The sequence below is a fragment of the Aptenodytes forsteri genome, unplaced genomic scaffold, assembly GCF_000699145.1.
Source record: "Aptenodytes forsteri isolate BGI_AS27 unplaced genomic scaffold, ASM69914v1 Scaffold617, whole genome shotgun sequence".
In the NCBI taxonomy this organism is placed as follows: Eukaryota; Metazoa; Chordata; class Aves; order Sphenisciformes; family Spheniscidae; genus Aptenodytes; species Aptenodytes forsteri.
The window spans coordinates 159,430-160,823 of NW_008796119.1; the positions used below are offsets into that span (position 1 = coordinate 159,430).

The following is a 1,394-nucleotide window of genomic DNA, read 5'->3' on the forward strand; positions in this document are numbered from 1 at the left end:
TTCCTGGGGGGGGTTTCCTGGGGGTCCCCGCTCATCTGACTGTACCCCCCCACAGCTGCACCGTGCCGGACACCCATGCCGGGAGCCCCTGGGCGAGTGCGACCTGCCCGAGTTCTGTGACGGGGTCTCACCACACTGCCCGCCCGATGCCTTCCTGCAGGAAGGGCAGCCCTGTGCCGGCGGGCGGGCGGGCCGCTTTCCGCAGGGGGGAGCGCCCTGCCCACCGCCCTGCTGCTGAGCGCGCTGCTCGGGCTGGCCCTGGTGCTGGGGCTCTGCTGCGCCCGTCGCACCGGACTGCACAAGCACCTCTGCCAGCTCGGCAAGGGGACCTCCTGCCAGTACAGGTAACCGAGCCGGCGGGGGCGGGTGGCATGCACGCCTCTGTGTGTGCCGTGGCAGGTACTGGGGCTGCCTGCCTGCATGTGGGCACGCACATGTGTGTGGTGGGTAAGCGGGCACGTGCATGTATGTTTGCACACGCGCGTGCATCCCATGGCAGCTGACGGAGCGGTGTGCATGCGTGTGTCCCCGAGCAGGTGACAGTCTGTGTGCGTGTGCCTGTGTGCATCCCCCCGGCGCAGGTAGCAGACCCTGTCATGCATCGTCGCCCCATGTCACCGCGGTTCCTCCCCCTCCTGCTGCTCCCCCCCCAGGCCTGGGCTGAGCCCCCCACTCTTCTCCCCACAGCGCTGAGACCCGGGTCCGATTCCTGGGTCCAGAAGCCCCAGACGGCTGGAGCGGGTAACGTCGCTGCCGGAGCCTGGGCGTGGGGCTGTCCCTGAGCCGTCCTGCTTCGCAAGGCCTCCGGTGCTGCGATCTTCCCCTGGCAGTGCCCGTTGGGGTGTGGGGCAGCCCCGGGGTGCAGGGTGTCGCATCTTCCGGTGCCGAGGGGTTCGTTTCTCTTGGGCTTCTGCTGGTGTCGGTGTCGCTTTGTCACCGTGCGGGCTCCCCCTGAGCACCCGAAGCGAGCAGGGCCTGATCCTGCCTCTCCCCTGCAGGATCTCGCAGCTGGAGCCCCGGATCGGCAGCCAGGCACCCACCGCCCCCCCCGAGCCCCCCCGGCCCCCACAGTGGCGTCAGGCCACGGAGCTGCAGGTCATGCACAGCAGCAAGGTGAGAGCCAGGAGGCTGGGGATGGAGGGGGCTGCTGGTGCCGTGGGGACACGCTGTGGTTGCCATGGGTACCGGGGTTCTGTCTGGTTGTTGCCAAGGAGGCATCCCTGGGTACCAGCTCTGAGCATCCCTCCGCACCGGGGCCGTGCCGTTCAACTCTGCGGCGCCTTGGGACAGGAGCAGCCTGGCACGGCCCTGGACCGCGCTGCTCCGGTGCCCTGTGCTGCGCTCAGCACTGGCTGCGCTTCTCCGGGATCAGTGCCCAGCCAGGGGCTGCGGCG

General features: G+C 69.8%; 1 protein-coding gene across 1 annotated transcript in view; it reads left to right on the forward strand.

Annotated features, from left to right (window-relative positions):
* The window catches only part of ADAM15 (ADAM metallopeptidase domain 15), a gene marked incomplete at its 5' end in the record, with an annotated part of 9,894 nt that overhangs the window by 2,655 nt on the left and 5,845 nt on the right, over positions 1 to 1,394 (forward strand). The window contains 3 exon segments of the mRNA XM_019474123.1: positions 35 to 196; positions 199 to 344; positions 999 to 1,113. Coding sequence (XP_019329668.1) covers positions 35 to 196; positions 199 to 344; positions 999 to 1,113 — 423 coding nt within the window.